The 19680-nt window shown below is 38.5% G+C and overlaps 1 protein-coding gene across 2 annotated transcripts in view; it reads right to left on the bottom strand.

The window, feature by feature from the left end:
- The window catches only part of ephb4a (eph receptor B4a), a 43731-nt gene extending 31836 nt beyond the window's left edge, over positions 1-11895 (bottom strand). For both annotated transcript variants that reach the window (XM_016451931.1, XM_016451932.1), the window contains exon 1: positions 11523-11895. In XM_016451931.1, coding sequence (XP_016307417.1) covers positions 11523-11601 — 79 coding nt within the window. In that variant the 5' untranslated portion in view covers positions 11602-11895. The remainder of the gene's footprint in view (positions 1-11522) is intronic.
- Between the last annotated feature and the right edge of the window lie 7785 nt (positions 11896-19680).

Genomic DNA, 19680 nt, shown 5'->3' with positions numbered 1-19680 from the left:
GGCTCAGGGCAAGGTGCACTGCCAGCAACTCGAGGCAGTTGATGTGCCAGTGCAGTTGGGGCCCCGTCCAAACCCAACACTGCAAGCCCGTTGTACGTGGCCCCCCAGCCATCCGTGCAAACCACAGCATGCCTGTGATCAGCGGCAGCTGGATGCAATAATCGCATGCCAATGTGCAATGGCTCGTTTAGTTTACACTCGAAGTAGATTGGCCTCTCTAAGCGAGATCCCAATTTCGTCGGTCATCCGACGTGACGTCGAGAGTGACCGACTGAAAGGGAACTCTCTTTAAGTACACTTTTAGTTGACCATCCAGTTCTTAGCTTCTACACCACTAAGAAAGAGAAACCAGAAATAAGACTTGTTTAATATCTTAGTTGGCTACTGAGTTTTACTAAAACACACACACACCTTTTACAACATAAGCAGATAAGCCAACCTGCCTAACTCGGTGAAGCAGTGAAACATCTGCAACTTGCACAGACAAAATACAACTTCTCAAGCTCTCTTATGAAAACAAAGCTTTGTCTCTGAAAGAGACCACCATGAGTAATGATTTGCTCCTGTTACTATGGCGTCGTCAGATTGGGACATGTGAAAGGAAAGTGGACTGCTCCTAAGTCCATGCTAAACGAATGAACAATACTTCTCTCGTCTCAACTTGTTTACATATTTCATTTAGGCTGACGCATCTTTGAGTGTGGATTCGTTTCCTAGCAGTCAGCCTTTCAGCAAACGCACGCTAGACAGTGTTTGCACTTGTATTGCTGTTGGGAGAAAATGACAAAGAAAGAGAGAGAAAAAGACAGAAATTGTTTGCTTTTAGACACAAAAACACTGAAAAGCCTGAAACATACTCTATGTAAGTATGCAAACACAAATGTTTGCCAGGTGCGTTGAAAGCGTATGATCTGATGTACATATTTAACTTGCGTTATTGCGTTACTCTGGCAGTAGCAAACTTCAGTGCTTGAGGTGAGTTTTTGTACAAAAGTTTTTGTAGGCCAACTTGTGAGTTTGCATCACCCTGGTTCTCTCGACAAAAACCCAAAATATTTTTTTTCCGTTGGCTTTTGGATTATTGCAGAAAATAAACTCTGTGACAAGCAAAAGTTTAGGTTTCTTACATGTTTTGTTTATCATGGTAATCTGCACAAACTTTTAGGAATTTAAAGGGGTCATATGATGCTTTTTTAAAGATCATTATTGCTTTTGCTTTCACCTAGAAACACACAGCGTCTCCCTGACATGGCTGCTTCAACACTAACTGCGGTTACTGAAACCACGCCTTCTTTCTTTGCATGCACATTTGGGCGCATTATGCAAATATTCCCACATAGTGACCTAGATATGTGGGGGCGTGTTAGAACGAGACATTTTAGGGGGGTGTGGCAGAGTCTTAACTTTGATAAAGAATATCTCTTTGGTTTTGAGACTTTAGTCTTTGCAACTTCAGGGATCTTATCTATTCACAATCAGCTTGTAACACTCCAAAGAGAAAGGAAAACTTGAAATCGCATCATATGACCCCTTTAAAGCCTAAGTACAATTGGCAGAAGTAGAAAGCTAAACGTAGGCTATAGGATCATTTCTGGTAATGCGAAGAATGTTGTAAGTCCTTGCATTGCGTTAAGAATTTTATTTGGGAGATCCTTGAAATCAAGCTTGGTTGGCAAAATCATTTGCATTCACAGACCTAAATAATATGTTTTGGGCCTTAAATGTAAAGTTTACATGCATTTAAATGTGAAGCGCCCATGTCCAAAAAGAGATTATCACAATACTTATAGCCTACTATGTATTTACTGTGCACAACATCTGAATTTCTGTTTGCATCTGAATAACCATCTACATTCGCCAAATCGTTCATGTATACTCCTGTACTATGCACTCAACTTGACCTTATATTTCCTTTGATGAATAAACCAGAAGTAATATCAACCGCTTTTGATTTATTAATTGGTAAGCTTGTGTAAGTGAAAATATTTTACACAAAATTGGATAAAAAAAGTAAAAACTATTCACAAAAGTGTACTGTGCGGTATATAGTGCACAGTATGCTGTAAGCTAATCTTTCATTCCCAGCATAGCCAAGGACTTCCTTTGCAATCTGTTGAACTCTTGAGCTGTATTGATGTGCAGGCCATCAGCTACCATCACAGCTTTTATTATCATTACATCCCCATATGGCTACTCACACGGTACATCATGAACACACACACACACACACACACACACACACAAACTGACCCTTAATCATATCCACTACAACACACACACACACACACACACACACTCATTGAGTAAGTGTCAGTGGGAGCCAGGAGGCGTGCTGGTTTGATCGGTGTGTGAACAGAGAAAGCAGACTGTTCCTGTCTGTTGCACACGCACACACACACACGCACACACACACACACATTGGCCCAGCATAACCCCAGCAGATATCTGATACATAATACACTCTCTGCATGACTCTCCTCTTTCAATCTTTTGTTTCCTCCATCTCCTTTCTTTTCTGATCCCTTAATTTCTAACCAAGCTTTCAGTGAAGATCAGAGAGCATGAGCATGAGCATGAGCATGACAAAACCATTTGTGCTTACACAGTACAAATTCATAAAAAGACATTATAGTGAAGCATTGTGACTTCGTATGACGCTTCATTCATGTGTGTGTTTATTTAGCTACTCTTTGGGGACAAATTTGTCCCCATGAAGTGAGCTAAATATGACAAACATTCCCCTTTGGGGACGTCCTAATGTGTCATATATTAAATGTTTCTGTTTTAATTAAATGGAAATGGGATATACTTAGGGTGAGAGTTAATCTGTAGTATTTATAATTACCTTTATATAAAAATAACTTCGACATGTCCTCATTCAGCTAAATAAATGTGTGTATAATAAGTCCAAGTGGTAGTTTGAAAAAAAAAAAACACACATTTTCTAGTTTATGGGACCTTTTGAGTCACAAACCATAAGAAACTGAATTACTTTAACCCTTAAAAATGGGGTGGGGGAGTTATGTCCTGTGTGAGCAAAGTTAGTAGGTTTTAGTCCAATGTGATAACAATAACTAGCTTTTTTTTGAAAAACAAAATCCTCTCAGAGTCAAAATGACCATAACACAAAAAAGGGGATAAACTACATAAAACCCTTGTTAAACATTGCCCCATTAGTCAAACACTATGCTATGTGTGTTTGCGGGGTTTTTTTTTTTTTTTTTTACATTTTTTAACCAGTCTTGAAGTTTGTGTGTCAAGTGTTAAAACTTCTAAAATAATATCCCAGATATCTGCTTTGCAAGGTGATTGCACTTTCAGAAACAAAGACACTATAGTTAAATGTGTTACTAATTGAAAATTTGCTGAACAAGAAACCTGTAGTTGCCTTGGGGAATTTACTGGCTGAATGGGGCATTCTGCATTTAGTAAACCAACAAATTCAAACTGGCAAATGGAGTGTCATGTGGGACAACTAAAACAATAGTCAAGAGAACCTAAAATCTGAATGCAGTTATGTTGAATTTTTACATTCTCTCAACTACAGTTTTTAGTGTGTGTATGTAAACCTAAACATGTCCAAGCATCACCCAGAATGTTTGTGGACACCACAGCTTATGTGTGTGGAAACACAAGTTTCCATGTTTTTGTCAATGCCAACACTTAATCTACTCCACACACACACACACACACTTAAAAATAAAGGTGCTTCACGATGCCATAGAAGAACCTTTTTGTCTAAATGGTTCCATAAAGAACCTTTAACATCTGAAGAACCTTGCTGTTTCACAAAAGGTTCTTTGTGGCGAAAGAAGGTTCTTCAGATTATAAAAAGGTAAGAAAGAGATGGTTCTTTAAAGAACCTTTGACTGAATGGTTCTTTGTGGAACCAAAAATGGTTCTTCTAAAGCATCGCTTTGAAGAACCTTTAAAGCACCTTTATTTCTAAGAGTGCACCTGACCTATTTTAAGAGCACCCAGACACCTTAGTGCAGATCTTTCAGAAATACATGTCTCTTCTCTGTTTTTAATTATCTGTCTTAACAAAGGATCTTCGTGAGGAAATTATCTGTGAATGCATTAACCAGGGTTATTAATTCACAAGAAAGCATGTTAATAGCGTTTAATGTGATTTATTTAAGAAGGATGTGTACATCATTCCTATCAACCAACCATATATTAGTATTAGGTTTAGAGCCGGTTATGGATTTAATTAAGAAACAACAAAAACGCAACCAGCAAGGCTGCATTGGGAAGGAAATGGAGGGGGTTGCACAGGTATACAGGATGGAGAGAGAGAGAAACCGTAGAAGCAGGAGGCACGTGCTGTGAATTGCAGAGAAGATGAATGGCTTTGAATGTGCAGTCGCCAACGGGGGGCAAGTGGGGGAGTGCAAGCTCAGGAGAGGCACAGAATGAGGCTCATTTTTTTGGGGATAAGAGAGATCTCACACTGGGCCCTAATGGGGGAACTAACACGCGATTCAGACGAGAATGCTTGTGCTCTGTTTGAAAAGTATAACGTGATATATGACAAGATTAGTGGAAAGGTTCATATACCTTACATGGAAACACATTGCTCTGTTTATCTCTTCACGAAACTTCCTGCAAAGCATGACAGTTTTGCAGATTTGTTGATTTACGTGATACAATTCTTCGAGAAAACTGGTCAAGAAATTTTTCATCCCATAGGCGCCTAAGAGATGAACAGAGTTGTAACGAATCAAAGCAGGCTAAAAGGTTTCAAGAACTCTTTAGAGCTCACAATAGGACATGTACAGAAAGTGAGATGTTTACAGACACTAAACAACGTACTGGCGTAGCAAAGTAAACATATATGTGAAGTGGATATAAAACAGGATTTTCATAATCAAAACAGCTTTTATAGTTTGATGTATAAAGTGTTGTGCAATTAAGCTTTGTTTTTGAAGAGAATTACTTCAGGTTCTGATGTCTTTGTATATGAGCACCTAATCAAAAAAACAGACAATCTCATTTTGGTGTACTGTGGAATATTACGTGTCACACAAGCCAAGCATTTTGCGAAAGTATATTTCAGGAGCTGCTCAATCAACTGATACCAGAACCAGCAGCTCATTTCTATGCAGTATCTCCAGTAGACCTGAAAACCAGAGAGTAAATGGGCTTATTTTCAGGCTCGCAAAATATCACTCCTAACGGTGAAAATGACAAACAGTGCGGCATCTGACTCTCTGGCAAAGGGTGCATTTACACAAGCAGGACAAGTCTTTTGCTGGTTTAGGAACAACATTACTATCAAACACTCAATCATGACCCTAGTCCTGCTACAAACCTTATAGGCAGTTGTTCAAGCCTCTAACCGCAAACTAAAGCCTAACCCCAAAATCCCGGATTAATAAGAATGTTGTTCTAGGACCAAGGATGCTGGAACGCTTTCTACTTGAGTAAACTGTGTTAAAGGATTGTTTCACACAAAAATGAAAAATCTGTCATCATTTACTAGCCCTTGTGATATTTCAAACCCACAAGACTCATTCAACTTCAAAACACGAATATCATTTTAATCAAAACCTGAGAGTTTTGGTTAAATGGCTTTCAGTTGAGGGACAGTAATCTCTGAAAGATCATAAAAAAACTCTTCATTTGGGTTTCGTAGATGAAAAAAGTCTCATGGGTTTGGAACGACAAGAGGGTGAGCAAATGATGACAATTTTTTAAATTAACTAATCTTTTAAGCCTGACACAAGTTACGAAGGTTGAAACAGCTAGTTGAAACAGACCTGATGCGTTGACTAGAGGCAGAACTAATCAGCGTCATCACCACTAACTTCCTACTTGGGATGTGCACTGTGACTAATTTCACTGAGGTTTAAACTGAAATTTTGTAACCGACTAATCGACTAGTCTAAAAGTATGAAACCCTCAGAAGACAGTCAAAAACATTGTGCGATCCATTTGAAATACTTAATCTACGAATCAAACGGTCAAATAATTCTAGATCCCTTATTATCCTAATTGTTCTCATTTTCCATCAGCTCGTTAAATTTGCAACACTGACGGCAACAAAAGCTGAATGAAAATACAAATTCACTCTCTGACAGTAGATGGCACTTTTGGACAAGCAGAAATGCAGCAGTTACCATGTTTATCTCTGTAACCAAAGCAGCACTGTGCTTAAAAACACTATTTTATTAGACATTATACGGAGATGACATGAAAAAAATTAAATGCATGCATGCTTGCAAGGTCTGAGGTGAAATTAAATGATTTTGTTTTTTTGTTCCAGATATCAACTTTTCACAATGATGTATTTTTAATACATAGCAGCAGTTCCATTTGGTCAACTAGTCTCGCACATTTCTACCACTAACTAGTTTCCACAAATATATAATCATCCATAAAACAACATAAAATAATTTGCCAGTGATGTTGGAACAAACTTAATTCAAGATTCTCTAAAAACCAATTTGATTGTTACTTAATTGTTGCTGCTTGTCTAAAGTTATCTTATTTTAAAGATATTTAGTCATTTTTACTAAAAATATGGAAATAAGACTGAGAATATCATTTTTAAAGTGCATGAGGGTTGCCAAGAATCCCATCAGGGCTGTAAAGTGTCTCTAAACGATTCTATGAGTTGGCTGCAATCAATCCTGGACCACTGTTAAATTGTAATTGGTTGGATTACTTGAACATGCTCCTTCCAAACTTTCTTAATAACTCTATTATGAAATGTGTCACCACACAAATGTGGTCCACTTACAGAAATGACCCACTGCATTATTGGAGTTCCTAGATCACCTGATCGGTTCTCTTCCTTCTACACTGATTGTGTCTGCCTCTGTAAGGTCAAAGGTCTCCTCTCATGCTAAACAATGATTCTCAACCGCTTTTAGAGGTGTGTAGGAGGGAATGATGTAGACAGAGAGAAAAAGATAAAACGAGAGACTCTTAGGCTGTCAGCCCCTCATCCATCAGGGCGGTATTGACACTGATGCACTGGCTGAAGAGACATGAAATCGAGAGAGAGAGAGAGAGAGAGAGAGAGAGGGAGTCCAATCCCAACAAGAGCTGCTTGAGCGCTGTTATCATCCTATCAATCTGCACAGTGTTTGGATCGGCAACCGGGGCAATTGCAGACCACACACTCAAACACAAAAAACACACATGAAAGAATAAAAGTTGAAAAAGGATTCCTTCCACATGAGACCCACCATGCATATGCAACTGGAAGCTCTCTGGGTTTGAGACAAACATACTGTGGTAACTCTGTAGAGAGTAAAGGTGCAGGATTGATGATTAGAGATGAGACGCGGAGCTGCAGTTTAAATCTTCAAGCGGCTAATCACAGGATTAACAACCAAAGAGAGAGTGAGGAGCGGGGGAGAGAGGAGAGCGCCGCTTTAAATGCAAATCCCTGTCTTATAAAAATCAGTTCCATTTAATAGGATTTCTGAGGAGGGATGTGCATTTCTGCAGCGGGAGAGAAGTAGAAGAAACTTCACCACAGCCAAAAAAGAACAAGTGAACCACAAAAAGAAGAGAGAAGAATAAAAAGTGTTCTGCATCAATATTGATTTTTGCGTCATTATGCCACTAAACATGTATGTTCAAAATGGCACACAATCATATAACATAACTCGGTAACACTTTTGTTTAAGAACCGACTCTCACTATTAACTAGTTGCTTATTAGCATACATTTTACTAGCATATTGGCTGTTTATTAGTACTTATAAAGCAGATAATGTCTTATTCTGCATGATCATATTTTAGATCCCTTAATCCACCCCATACCTAAACAACTAACTACCTTACTAACTATTAATAAGCAGCAAATTGGGAGTTTATTAAGGCAAATGTCGTCATTTATAGTGAGAATTGGTCCCCAAACTAAAGTGTGACTCATTATTCTTACTATTATTGTGGTATGAATACTTTGCACAGTAAGCAAGTTTCTTGAATGCACTTATTTCTTAGATGACTTACTGATTTTGTCTATTGCGAAACATGATTGCATTGCCAAAACTGGTTTAAAACAGAAAAGCAACTATTGCTTGTAGTGTGGCCATGTGATACCACTTGAAAAGATCATTGTATGCTGTGTCACAAACCAGCATACAGTATACACCGCATTGTATGCTTCTATTCCATTCCAAACATAGCCAATCCATGACTGTGACAGTGAATGCATGTGCGTATGACAGAGAGACAGAAGATGAGAAGAGTGAGACAGAGAGAAATAAGTGAATAAGTGACAGAAGGTGGAATGGATAAGCTCTTTTTTGCTCCAGGGTAACAGAAGACGGAAGACAGAAGAGTTCCTGAGCTCTGACCTCACATGAAAGCCATTGATACCTCTCTCTCTTTTAGCTGATATTTCCTCACAAAGGGAATTAGAGATCAGTGCAGTGATCCTCACAGATTTGGCATTAGTTTAATCTCACACAGGGGTTTGAGTTACTACAGAATCAAATCCAATCTCCCCCTGTTGCTTCTGTTACTGACTTCACCATATTAGTCTTTACAACTGCCAAAGCAACTCCCCCCAGCCACCCATCTCAGCGAAATAGCAGGTACAGTTACCCAATTGGGTCGTATTGATTTTAGCAATATTCTGGTATGAAACAGGGGCCAGAATTAACACTTGCTAAAGGTAAGTAGAAACTAGAAATAAAAAGAAAATGCTAGATAAAGCCATCAAGACACAAGCAACAAACTAATTAAAACAGAGGCAGGGCCTATAAACAGTCAAAACATGAGTAACTTCAAAACTATCTTGTCTTTAAACTTTTTTTTACGACTTTTTAAATTTATCCAGCAGCTTTCCATTACACTTTCCAAACAATTTTTTTTTTAAAGAACTCATCAATAGAGAGAATTTACCAGAGAAGCTCAATGTCTTAAAACACACCATTGCACAGAAACCCAACGGGAAATTGGTGAGAACTATAACACACCAATATAGAGTTAACTAGGCAAGAGTTAATTCAGTCATTCTTGAGAAGTGGGACAAAACAGGGTGCAAAATTGAAAAAATAAAACCTTGTCCTCAGACAAATGAAACTACATTTATGTATCTTATATGTACTGAGCTACTGAGCTATGCTTTGATACAACCTCCCAACTTTTCTCTTTTTTAACTAAATGTGCTTTTTTTAGCTTGGACTGTGTAACATAATTTCAGCTTTATCTTTAACAGCATTCAAGATGTTTTTAACATTTCAAAACACATTCTCGTGTTAGCAGACAGATTACACTTTCACATGTGACCAATAATTCCACAACAAATATAAAATATCATAATGAAATATTATCAAAATATTCAACTGACAGAGTTGACACATCTGACGGAGGTGACGAAAACCTGAATTTGTAGTCATTTTAACTATCAAATACATTGAATCAGTCAATTACTGTATTAAAACAAACAGTGAGTATGTTATTGTTTATAAAGCTTTTATTCAAGTCACATTTAAGTATTTTGAGATATCAGCAGAGGTGAACTGTGGCAAGGGGGTCCTTTAGAGTGACAGCTGCCCCTGATATTCCCTGATTTTATTACATTTTATTGAATGTCTGACGGTGTTTACAAAAAGTGGGGACACAACTTTAAAATCATATTAAACATGCATGTGTCATTAAAAAACAACCTTGCTTTGATAGGAGAAGGAGATATTATTAAGTGTTGTTTTTGATAAAACAAGCTCTTTTTCATCATTAAAAAAAATTATATTTATTGCATATGAATGATTGAACCCTTCTCTGTGGACACACTGTTTTAGATGTAGTGAGTGGACATTAAGAAACATAGATTTGGTATAATAATGAGAAAATTACATTGAAGGTGATAATTGTGTTAAATACATTCAATTATTAATCCCTCGTGACATTTAAAATTGAAAATATATATATTTTTAAACCTAATAGCAGTTACCCCTGCTGGACCTGTTTTGTCCCATGTCTCAAGAATGACTTCTAGTCAGTTCCAGGGACAAAGGTTTTTCAGACTTTAAGGTAAAGGGACAAAACGTTTTTTTTCCTTGTATTGTCACAATTCTATGTAGAGACATTGAGACAAATATTTTAAGAACTAAAATCTACGAGGTTTAATTTTACCGCGAAACAGGCTTGATGTAAAGGCGACTTTTTCACCAAAAATGAAGGAACATTTTAGTTGTATAAAAATAAAGCTGCAAACACTGCTTAGTGGCCAGTAGGCTACATTAAAGTTTTTACATCAAATAGCATAAACAGGTCTCTTCTACAGTTCGCGACAGCCTCACCGTTCCGGATTAAACGCTTTACCGCCTCTCACTTGAGAGCACAAACTACTGGCTTTCTGACACTCATCAGCTAATTACCGCAACAGAAATGCGTCAATAACTCATTAATTGGACCCAGTGTTGCTGGAGGAGCATCACCTGCGTGTGTCTGTCACACAGGTCGGTTAATTGATTTCGGCAAGCGGGGAGCAGGTGTGTGCACCGCGCCATGTAATGTGCGGAACTAATCCGAACCGTCCGTCCGCCATCGATTAAGCAGCCTGCGGCAAACTGATAGATTTACAACGGGTACGTAGTCACCTTTAGCTAAAATCTAGCACCATATACCTCTCTCTGTATTTGCCACTGCAGGCTGAAACCTCAGTGAACAGCCATTCATCATTCCACTGATCAAAATGACTACTTATTGAGGTTACTGGATGATATGTCCCCCGACAATACAGGACTCAAATTTCTATCGACCCAAGACATCCATATATCGCTCATCCTCTTTGTAATTTAACATTTGCGTGTTACTTGAGATGCACTTATTGTGCCTCTGTTTGATCCACCCAACGGCGATTTTCAGAAAGGAAAGGCAAAGGCATGGCTTAAGAATTAAATCAATGTTATTAAATGCATATCTATAATACAGTAATTATATTGATTATTAAAGGGCACTTTAAACTCTGAAAGCAACTAATGTGAAAGCAGGGGCGAAGCAACCATTATAAATGCACTTTTAAAAATCTCTACTTTAAATCCCCACTTTTTGAGGGAGATAATTATTACTTTTAAAGCAGCACCCCCACCCTTCCCGTTTGGAGGAGTATTTTTGTACAAACTGATTCGTTTAGGAAAAAACAATTCAACAAATCCTATTAAATTGTTCTTTGCATCAATAAAGCTAAACAATTACGCCAACTACAATAAACAGAAGCGTTTTACAAACCCTCAATCTCACAGTGCCTCTGGCCACAAAGTAATAGACCAGACTGTGAGTAATAAAATCAGTCTTTACTAGACATAACCCATAGTACTGCTAACTAGCCATCAAATACATGGGATTTATGAATGCTTTCTCAGTAAGGGCCTTAGTCTTAACTTGTAAAAACAGAAGAATGGGCATAATACCCAGTCAAAACACTGCAGTGAATAAAATAACACTGCAACTGTTTTGTGTACATCATCCAATGTTATGACACTTTTATATGTAACAACATTTTCTCTATAAGGAGTCAACAGGCAGTTGCGTTTAATAAAATGATTGAGTTACCTTCTTCAGCCACTGATCTGAGCAGGAACTCCAGCAGGATAATCCAGAGCGCGGCCACATTCCTGGAGAAGAGCTCCATCGTGGAATCACGAGTGTTTTACTTGTGAATGTTTACAAAGATGGGCAAACAGTGCAAAGGTTTAAGAGTCGTCAGCTGGGTCTTGTACCCATCAGGAACGAACAATCGCACGGTGGGAGTCGTCACAGCACAGAGAAAAGCCACCAAGTCATGAGAGAGGGAAAAAAAAGCTAAACTTCAGACGAGAACAGTTTAATTAAATTGTGAAAAACAAAATCTGATACCGTGTCAGTTAAGTTTGTTATAGAAATACAGATTTAGAGAAAAATGGAGATTTAAAAATCACTCACAACTTTCTACTGTCCATATCATTAAAGAACGCAAAACCAAAAAAGTCACCCAGACGACCTCTCTATCTACACGCAAACATGTGCCAGTTTTGCCAAAAACATACGGAGCAACAACATGCCGTACGCTCGGCTGCGTGGAACCCCTTTGTGAGGGGTGTAGGTCGACTTGTCCTAATTTTCCACTCTGAAATGGGACGGCTTTCTCAAATCCACCTAATAAAATAAATCCGTCAGGCCACTTCATTTACTGACAGTGCGAAAAGAAATGTTCGTATTTGGCTCGGGTTTAAATCACATCGACGTCCTCATCCAGCGCCAGATTTCTGATTTCCGTCAGCGAATCCACCGCGTCCTTTGTATCTTTAAAAACATGAATATCCTGCGAAATAAAAGCGATGCTTGAATGCGATCATACGTCAACTCAACGGGCGAACATCGTGCTGTTTATCCGATGGCGAATGCAGGCAAATCGCGTTGTAGTTCGTCAAGATAATAACAAAACATGCGCGTTCGAGATGGGAAAAAATCTCGGCAAATTCTAGAAGTTGGTACGAGCCGCTGAGTCTTCAGCCGCTCGCGGTAAATGTGAGGTGGTCAACGCGACTGAGGAGCAGTCTCCTCCTCTCAAAGCACCTCCTCCACGAGCACCCCCTCCACTATAGGCCAATTCACCACGCCGGTCAAAAAACCCAATCTGGACGAAAAATAGATGCGTTTACGATTATATTTTGTCCATCCAGTTATGTCGTTGTTTGCAAGTTGTGTAAAGTTGCACACTAGTTCATCTTAAAGTTATGCCATTCTTGTTTGCTCTGCCTGCAGTGATTAGCGACCTCTTTAGACAAACCTTTCAACTGACTTTTCCTTGTAACAAAATATTAGCCCTGACTCTTGCAACCCTGATTCGTGTATTTAAGAAAAAGTCAAATATTGAAATTCATTGCAACAGCTGTTTTGGGCATGTAAGCATTCACCTGGCCTGGAAAAGTCAACGAAATCAACTGAATATCTATAAAACGTCCTTATCTGCTATTCATGATTGGCTGGCAAAATTATGGAAAAGTAATGTCTATTGTCTTGTGTTCTTTAAAATCACTGTACGGTAAATTATAATCATTTAGTGTCATGGTGGGTATACATCAGACTGTCATACCATCTATGGTACCGCCACAGTACTTTTTGTAAACAAGTCTTATCAGCGCATAGATCAGCTTTTTCTGTTGAAATCCCAGACCACAACAACCACTGACTTTAGAGCAAAACCGCTTCAAATAAGCTGTCACAACCTATTTTTCTTTAAAAAAGTAAAATGAAACCACACACTGGGGAGCTTTTTCCCTCTTTAATTCCGATGCTAATGCATCTCTGGAGCCCTCTTCATCACACCTGTGTAGACTGGTGTGTTATTTGGCTCAAGAATTGCACATTCACTCGGGTTCTTGTCATGCTAATTCAAGCACTTGTCTTCTGCCTGTAAACCATTAGCTGCTGCAGGAAGGCCATGAAGGAAAAGTGTGAGACTTGAAAAGCTTGGAGGGAGAAAGTGTGAGGGCCTTTGAGAGAAGAGCCACTGGAAAAGGAAGCGAAATCATGCCGTGACATGTTTTATTGTATGTTTAACAAGTTGTTAAATGCATATGAGGACGACACAATCAAGTGTGAGAAATCTGAGGCTACCTAGTGTACGAGGTCCTTCTTTTAAGCTAATGCTATTCATATGTGATGACACCAAACAGAAATGGCCATTACTGTAAATTTGAAAGACATTTTTCATTCTGCTGGTTCAAATAAATAGGTAAAAGCCAACAAGTGTAAAGTCGTGTTATTTATATGCATATTGATGAGAACGGGTTGGTAAAAGCACGGTAACAGCATTTAATCACAGAATGCACACAGACATGTCTTCACACTTTACTGTCACAGATCTCTTGTATAAGCTGCTTATGGGTGACAAAGTAGCAAAAGTGTCTCACTATGATTGGAACTCGATGTCTAAGCTTTCTTGTCCTCCTTCAAAAACAATTTATAATCACAATTTTGGTGAGTGAGTCTAGACACCCTTCTGCTGTGAATCCGGAACTAATTCCACACATATACACACATGCATGCATGTATTATACAAATTTTTTTGCCATTGCCAGTTACTGTTTTCAGCTTGAAAACAAAATGAGTATATTTACATGTTTTATTCATTAGTGCATGTTATTCCATTGAAAATTATTGTCTTCATAACCTTTAATGAAAATATAATAACTTACTCTGACTTTACATTTTGGCTAACATTATCCTGACAACATGGAACACATAGCCAAACATGTGTTAAGCGCTTCCCTCCATCCACTTTATGTGCTGTGACCAACATAAAACTAGCATAGTTCATGCAATGATTATTAGGAGGAGGAGGACTGAAATGGTCATGTTTGCTTCCAAAGTTTGAGGCAAAATGAAATGGGGTTTGCTAGTGCTCTGCTTTTACAGTCAATGCAGAATCAAAGTGGATCCTGTTTTATTTTTAAAACACACAATTTAAGGTGTAGTTACATTTACCATTGTGCTGGAAATCTTGCAGCAAATTCCATTAATTTCAGTAGGAATCCATGCAAAAAATTTCCCCATGAAGATTTTGCTAATGTTCAAGTTGGTCATGCGAATTTGTTGCGCTGACCAACATAAAGCTGCTTGGTTTTAAAAGTGACTTCTGTGTGAGCAGTGCTTCATACTTTGCTACACTATTGTCCTTGGAAAATGGAGTGTTGTTGCTCCAAAAAGAAAAATGTCTTTGTAATCTGTCATTAAGTAGTAATAGCAATGCAAGCTCACTGGTAAATGTAATTATTTTATGAGTTGGAGATACAAAAAATGTACGATTTTTAGAAGAAATTGGGCATAGAGGCCCACCCTTAACCCCAACCCTTAACTTAACAGTCAATGGCGCGTGAGCAAATCGTACGAAAACATTCAAATGAGATAATACAAATTAATATGAATTGGTGACAAATATACCTAAACAAATCTGCATCTAAACTGAAATCCCATTTTGGCTGACATCCCTTTCTATTGGCAACATGCAATTTTGTTTCACTTTGACATTTGTCAATGCAAACACCACTGATGATAATGATCATTGTAGTATCAGTCTGTGGTCAGCTACTGGTGAATTCTCAATGGAAGTTTCTCTGTCTGTCTGGAGTGTGTGCTGGATTCCAGTAAGTGTGAAGAGCGGGATAATGACAAACGTGTCTGAGGAGAAACCCAGTGTGAAGACCTGGGAGTCACAGGGAGAGAGGTGCGAGAGGAAAGCGTGAATGGACAAGTTCAGCTACAGTGTGTGCGAGGCAAGGGACAAGACAGAGAGAAAGCTGCATTGTTATAGTTTTCTTCACACAGCCCAGGAGTGACATATACTGTCTTACTCCTATACTATAGGAGGACTGTGTTATTGTAAGAATTTACGTAAATTTGATATTGCACTTATAATCGCACCCCACTGACCCCTCTTATACTCTTACCTACAGTTCAAGTGAAATGAGCAGTTACACCTGTTTGCACTGATCACACCCTAAAAATCAAATATGATCATCAGGCTTTTGAGATATAGAGTGACAACTGATAATCCTGGAATTTACAGTCATGGGTGTCATGTTTACTTGCTACTAAGATACAAACAAGCATAAATATCAGTACGGCATACACAAGGCAAGATTTGATGACCAAGAAAATCCTGAGTTTGCCCAAGTGATGCTCAAGATACATCTTTTTTGTTGGAAGGTAAGTTAATTATTGTGTTGACCTCTCTAAAACACACTAGTTTCAGTGTAATTTACATAAAACTCAATCATGAGACAATCATGTGTCTAACACCATTGTGGTATCAGTACTTAGAGTACACAAAGAACAGCAATACTAATGCTAGCTTAGAAACTACTGAATACACTTTTGATAAAACATTTCTAAATGGTAAAATTGCATTTTAAAAATATCTTTTTTATTAAACACTAATATTTTAAATCATTTTAGACACAACATTGCCAGTTGTGCTGTCAAGACGCATTGTGCCTGGTTTGACATCAGTGACATCAAATGTAGCATATTGACATTAGTGACGACATATGCAGAAACCACATTTTGCACAATCCATGAGCTATCAGCAATGTGCCCTTGATTACTTTGGGGTAATCGCCTAAATAATAAGTGAACCAAGTGACTTAATTATCTTTTATCCAAAGCGTATCTAAGTTTTCTCTCAGGATTGTTAGGATTAAATATTAGGAGGTAAACACTGGGATCAGCAAAACTACAACCCATAGAGAACACTAGAAATTACTTACAAAATGAGCTTGATTGTGTTTTTCCTGCATAATCTTACACCTTGATGAATATGCTCAAGTAAACGCCTTCAACAAAGTTGTTTTATAGGAAATTACATAAACCTAACTAACAAAAGTATTCCCAATAGTTTCCATTAAGTCTAAAGTTCACATTATTTCTGAACAGTGTTGGGGGTAACTCATTACACGTAACGCGAGTAACGTAATCAGATTACTTTTTCAAGTAACTAGTTAAGTAATTCATTACTTTTTAATTTACAAGAAAATATCTGAGTTACTTTTTTATGCTGAGAGAAATTGGCTGTAGTTCTAGACTAACTCTGAACAGGCATTACTTTTCTCACTATTTCATTTCATTTTCACTTTTTCAACAATTTAGAATTTATAAAGACACTGAAAAGCAAAATAAGACACAAACCTGCAATAATTAAACGTTAACACAAAAATCCTTGATGTATTTAGTCCAATTTTATGAACTAGTGTCTTTGCCGTGACCTTCAATGATCCAATTCAACCATACTAATAAGCAAAATTGACTAGATAAACATAACATTGGTGTTTTTTTTGTTTTTGTAATTGAGAAGGAGGTGAAACTTTCTTCTCTTGCATCTTATTCTTCATGCAATCCAGAATGGCAGTAAAGCTGAAAGGTTTGTTTGAGCTTTTTGAATTTACATTTTCTTCAGTCTTATTAATTTCACTTTTGGTGTGAAAGGGCCTATACCAAAATAGAAATGTTTATATTTCGAAACAAACAAGCAAGCTCCGGGGTGTATTCCAGAAAGCACGGTTAGCTTACCGTCAGCTACACCCTGAACTTTCGGTTGATTAACCCCAAAACGTGCTTACTCGAGGTATGTGGTTCCAAAAACGCGTCCGGGAGTAAGTTCATTCAACTCAGAGTATGTTCCTGGTTAAGACTCAAGACATTCTCAACAGCGACGAGTCGACGAGTCACTATGGAAATGGACGCTAAGAAAAAGCGTGCCATGCTGTTTCTTTCTTTTTCTTTTGCGCCCCCCCCCCATTGAGACATTATAGAAAATGCCGATCCATGTGTGAGATGATGATATAAAATGTAATAAATATATATAATATAATAAATTAAACATTACCTTGTCATAGTGTTTTATATATATATATATATATATATATATATATATATATAATAGGCTACATATTGTAATATTATATAATGTTTTGCGCTATCCGTCACGCCCACTAAAGGCTCGTCAGTAGATCACACGTGCGCTGATAGCGCTGAAGTGAACTAACCCTGGAACATAACCTGCTCCGGAGCAGGTTATCGTCAGAGAGCAAGTTACTATGGTTACTTGCATACCCTGAAAGTTACCTCCGATTTTGGAAACGAAAGCTGAGGTTATCCGCTCGCTTATCCTCAAACATACCGGGGTATGTCACATAACCTGCTTTTTGGAATAACCCCCAGGTCAGATGAGAAATTGTAATGCAAAAGTAACATAACACATTACCTTCTATAAAAAGTAATGCAATTACTTTCCAAAAATGCGTCCAGGAGTAAGTTCACTCAACTCAGAGTATGTTCCTGGTTAAGACTCAAGACATTCTCAACAGAGCGATGAGTCGACGAGTCACTATGGAAATGGACGCTAAGAAAAAGCGTGCCATGCTGTTTCTTTCTTTTTCTTTTGCGCCCCCCCCCCATTGAGACATTATAGAAAATGCCGATCCATGTGTGAGATGATGAATTAAACACACCTGAACCAGCTAATCAAGCTCTTACTAGGTATACTTGAAACTTGCAGGCAGGTGTGTTGAGGCAAATTGGAGCTAAACTCTGCGGGACACCGGCCCTCCAGGATCAAGTTTGCTGACCCCTGTTGTAATGCATTACTTTTAATAGTAAATAGTAAACTACTTTAATACTAATAGTAAAATGTTTTTTCTTGGTTTTGTAAACATTAAGGGGAGCATTCGTTTTTATTATTGCAAACATTATGGGAATGTTTCTCTTGAAATAATTTTAGATGAACTTCCAACTAAAATGTTCCATAGACAACGTATAAATAATGTTTTTGTGCTAACATGTTAAGAACGTTACTGAGGACATTGAATTAATGTTCTATGAACGTTACTGGAAGAATGTTTGTTCATAACTGTGAGAGAACCTTGCCAGAACGTTACAGCTGAGAATGTTCCCTGTTAGCTGGGAATGGTTTAAGCAAAGCAAACATTTATCATTTCTGATTTCTTAAAAAAACTAATCTGAAAATCTCATGGATACATATGCTGTAACTGATAGATATATATAAATAATTGTTTTGTTATAGCCTAACAAAACAATGATATCTATAAAAAATTTTAAAAAGTTGGGGTGGGAAAAATAATGTGTTCATGTTCATTTAAATTAAAATGTAAAATGATATAAGTAAAATCAACCTGATAATTTGCAGTTCTGGCAATGTGAAAGTACATTTATGGCTACAAATTTTAATGTTAGATATGATTAATTGCGATTACTTGCATAAATCTGGGCAATTAGTTAATCTTTTTATTTTATATCATTTTTTTTTTTTAATTGATGAAAAACTGTAACGGGGCTGACGCGGGGCTGACGAGACATGAGACGTGTGGATCCATCTGCAAGCTTTTATTTAAGAGACGTGGTCATAACAGGCAGGGTTGAACAATGGCAAACAGGTATATGGCGGGCAAAACACAAGAATAGTCCTAGGGCTAGCGTAGGTCAACGATCGGCAGACAGAATCACAGGGGCGAGACGAGAGGGATAAATCCAGGGAAACAGGCAAGGATCAGAAACCAAGAAAACAGGCAAGGCAAGGCAAAACAAGGAAACACAGAGACTAGGAACAGGGTACAGGCTAAATAATACTCAGCGGAGAATGGTTGTTTGAGTAGGTGTTATATAGTGAGTGAGTGATATGAAACAGCTGTGTGCTGTGTGCAATCAGTGTAGTGTGTAATCAGTGCAATGAATGATGGGATATGTAGTCCGGGGTGCTATGCAACAGTTTGTGTTGTGCGAGAGTCAATGTAATGAAAGGGTGGACCTCTGGTGGTGAATAAACGGAAGTCCAGGGACCGAATTCGGGACAGAGCCCCCCCCCAAGGAGCGGCTTCCAGACGCTCCAAACACTATACGATCCAGGTGGGCGGTGGAGCGGAGGCGGAACAGGGGGAGGGATGGAGGGCCAAGTCCAAGGATAGGAGAGACCAGGGACTGAGGCAGAGCCGGCGGAGCAGGGAGCCAGGGTGGAGCCGGCAGTACAGGTGGAGCTGAGGACCACCACAGCAGAGCAGACGGGACCGAAGATCCCCACGGCGGAGCAGAAGACCACCAGAGCCAGACAGTAGACCACCATGGCGGAGCAGGCAGAACAGAAGACCACCACGGTAGAACAGAGAACCACCACGGCGGAGCAGAGGACCACCACGGCAGAGCAGAAGACCACCACGGC

The sequence above is a fragment of the Sinocyclocheilus anshuiensis genome, unplaced genomic scaffold, assembly GCF_001515605.1.
Source record: "Sinocyclocheilus anshuiensis isolate Anshui unplaced genomic scaffold, SAMN03320099.WGS_v1.1 scaffold431, whole genome shotgun sequence".
Taxonomy (NCBI): domain Eukaryota; kingdom Metazoa; phylum Chordata; class Actinopteri; order Cypriniformes; family Cyprinidae; genus Sinocyclocheilus; species Sinocyclocheilus anshuiensis.
Note: the sequence above shows the minus strand (reverse complement) of the source record. Positions and strands in the feature narration are given on the sequence as shown.